Here is a 2,010-nt window from a genome sequence, read left to right as displayed (position 1 = left end):
TCTTACCTTTCCAATGGTGCCACTTGTGTGAGGAACAAGCATTTGTGGGATGAGCAACAGAGCTGAGTATGTGGGGTGTGCCCATGGGAAGACGACAAAAGGGTTAGGAGTGACTTTCTTTAACAAGGAAGATGTATTTGTGAGACTCCCCACATTGATCCCAGTGTTCTCTGTGTTTGACACCAGGCTGCTGATGGTTTCCTGTTTGTGGTTGGGTGTGACCGCGGGAAGATCCTCTTTGTTTCTGAGTCCGTCTTCAAGATTCTCAACTACAGCCAGGTACACTGACTCATGTTAATGTGCTGCTGTTTACTATTATTTATTATCTGTTACGATGTGAGGTGCAGGTGAAAGAACGATACGTGGAGAGAGGGTTTTCTTGCAAAAATTACAGGCGTTTTATTCTTAGCCTTCCACATTATTCCACAGAAAACACAAAATGCCTGCCTGGTGCTGCATTCACCAGCAAGGAACAAACACAAAAAATGCCCCCTTCCCCTCTCTTCCCAATCACATTTATTGGAGACTGCCCGCCTTCCCACTCCAACCTGGCCAATCAGGTCATGGTTCCGAAAGCGGAGTGAAGGGTTAAATACAAAATTAAACACTGTTGTCTACACTTAATAAAACCCTAAAGGCTTAAGTAAATTCATTATTGCATCAACATAAAGATTATACCTTCAAAAACAACAAGGTCTGCTTAAAACGGATAGTTTTCAACCTAATTGACACTCATAAAATCACATTTCCTGACCAATCGCGTCCAAGACTCCGCCTACTCCTACGGCACATATAAGGAGTACTTTGGAGGCGTGCCTCCAGGTCTGAACAAAGGAAATGGTGATTACTTGGTACTTGTGTATTTTACAGACTGACAAATTAATTTAGATGCATTTTATTAGTTTGTTTATGTAAACTGTTTTTATAACTTTAACTGAAATAAAGACAACTCTGAAAAAACATGTACTACCTTTCTGAACAAACAAATAGTTAAGACCAACATGTTAGTGAGGGAGTGTGTGCGCTTCCTCACATTATCATTTATCCCAGCCTCTCCGCAATGAACGACCTATAGTCTATTTAATATTTTAAACGTTTTATATCCTTCTGTCAGTCTCTCACACTCATGATTTCATAGTGTTGACCATTTTTGGAAGAATTCAAAACGTTTATCACAAATCAGCAGAATTTCTTCAGTATAAATAATCAAATCCCAGCAGCAGATCATCACAACGTCCTGACTTCAGTTGGAAATTCTGTCTCACAGTTAACTTTAGATTGAAGATTTAAATTGCCTTGCAGTTTCCGAAAAAAACCATGCACGGTTATGGAAGAATAATTGATGGCCTTCAGAGAATTAGATGTTGGAGATGTTTTTAGGTCTGTCCTCGACTGTATTGTTTATGTTCTCTGCCTCTGTTCACCTCTCACTTAGTTCCCTCTGTTCCTGCTGTCTCTCACATGTTACCTTCTCTCTGCAGAATGACCTGATAGGTCAGAGTCTGTTTGACTACCTTCACCCGAAGGACATCGCCAAGGTCAAAGAGCAGCTGTCCTCTTCAGACACCGCCCCCCGAGAGCGGCTCATCGATGCTAAAAGTAAGAGTCCGAACACATCACCTCCTGTGGGGCCGTTAACATACAAGAGGACCGTCCTGTTACTAACACTTCCTTTAACACAGGTCCAACCATCATTTATTAACAGGGTTCCCACGGGGTCTTAAAAAAATAAGAAAGGTCTTAAATATGATTTAGTAGGTCTTAAAAGTGATGGGATTTGAAAGGTACTTCTGTGTTGGGATCGCTTCTAAATGTGTTTTGGGGGAAATGTCCGGGCTGCAAAGTAACAAATGCGTTCTATTTCATATATGGCTTCGCCCTCTAAGGCTATCGCTATTGGGTAATCCCCCTGCGCACCCGCGCAACACTGGAACACTTGTAGTCCACGCCCGCCCGCAAGGTGGGACCCACCCTCGGGCTCCCTTCCGGTATAAATAGGAAGGAGGCCCG

At 42.6% G+C, this 2,010-nt stretch overlaps 1 protein-coding gene across 1 annotated transcript; it reads left to right on the top strand.

The window, feature by feature from the left end:
- Positions 1 to 180: 180 nt before the first annotated feature.
- LOC104946432 (aryl hydrocarbon receptor nuclear translocator-like protein 1) lies at positions 181 to 1,772 on the top strand (the record flags this gene model as incomplete). The annotated part of the gene is made up of 2 exons (XM_010772272.1): positions 181 to 279; positions 1,482 to 1,772. Coding segments are annotated over 2 exons (342 nt in total), but the record flags the coding sequence as incomplete, so codon positions are not given.
- Positions 1,773 to 2,010: the final 238 nt, after the last annotated feature.

This window comes from Notothenia coriiceps, unplaced genomic scaffold, assembly GCF_000735185.1.
Source record: "Notothenia coriiceps isolate Sejong01 unplaced genomic scaffold, NC01 NC01_scaffold00011038, whole genome shotgun sequence".
Classification (NCBI taxonomy): domain Eukaryota; kingdom Metazoa; phylum Chordata; class Actinopteri; order Perciformes; family Nototheniidae; genus Notothenia; species Notothenia coriiceps.
Note: the sequence above shows the minus strand (reverse complement) of the source record. Positions and strands in the feature narration are given on the sequence as shown.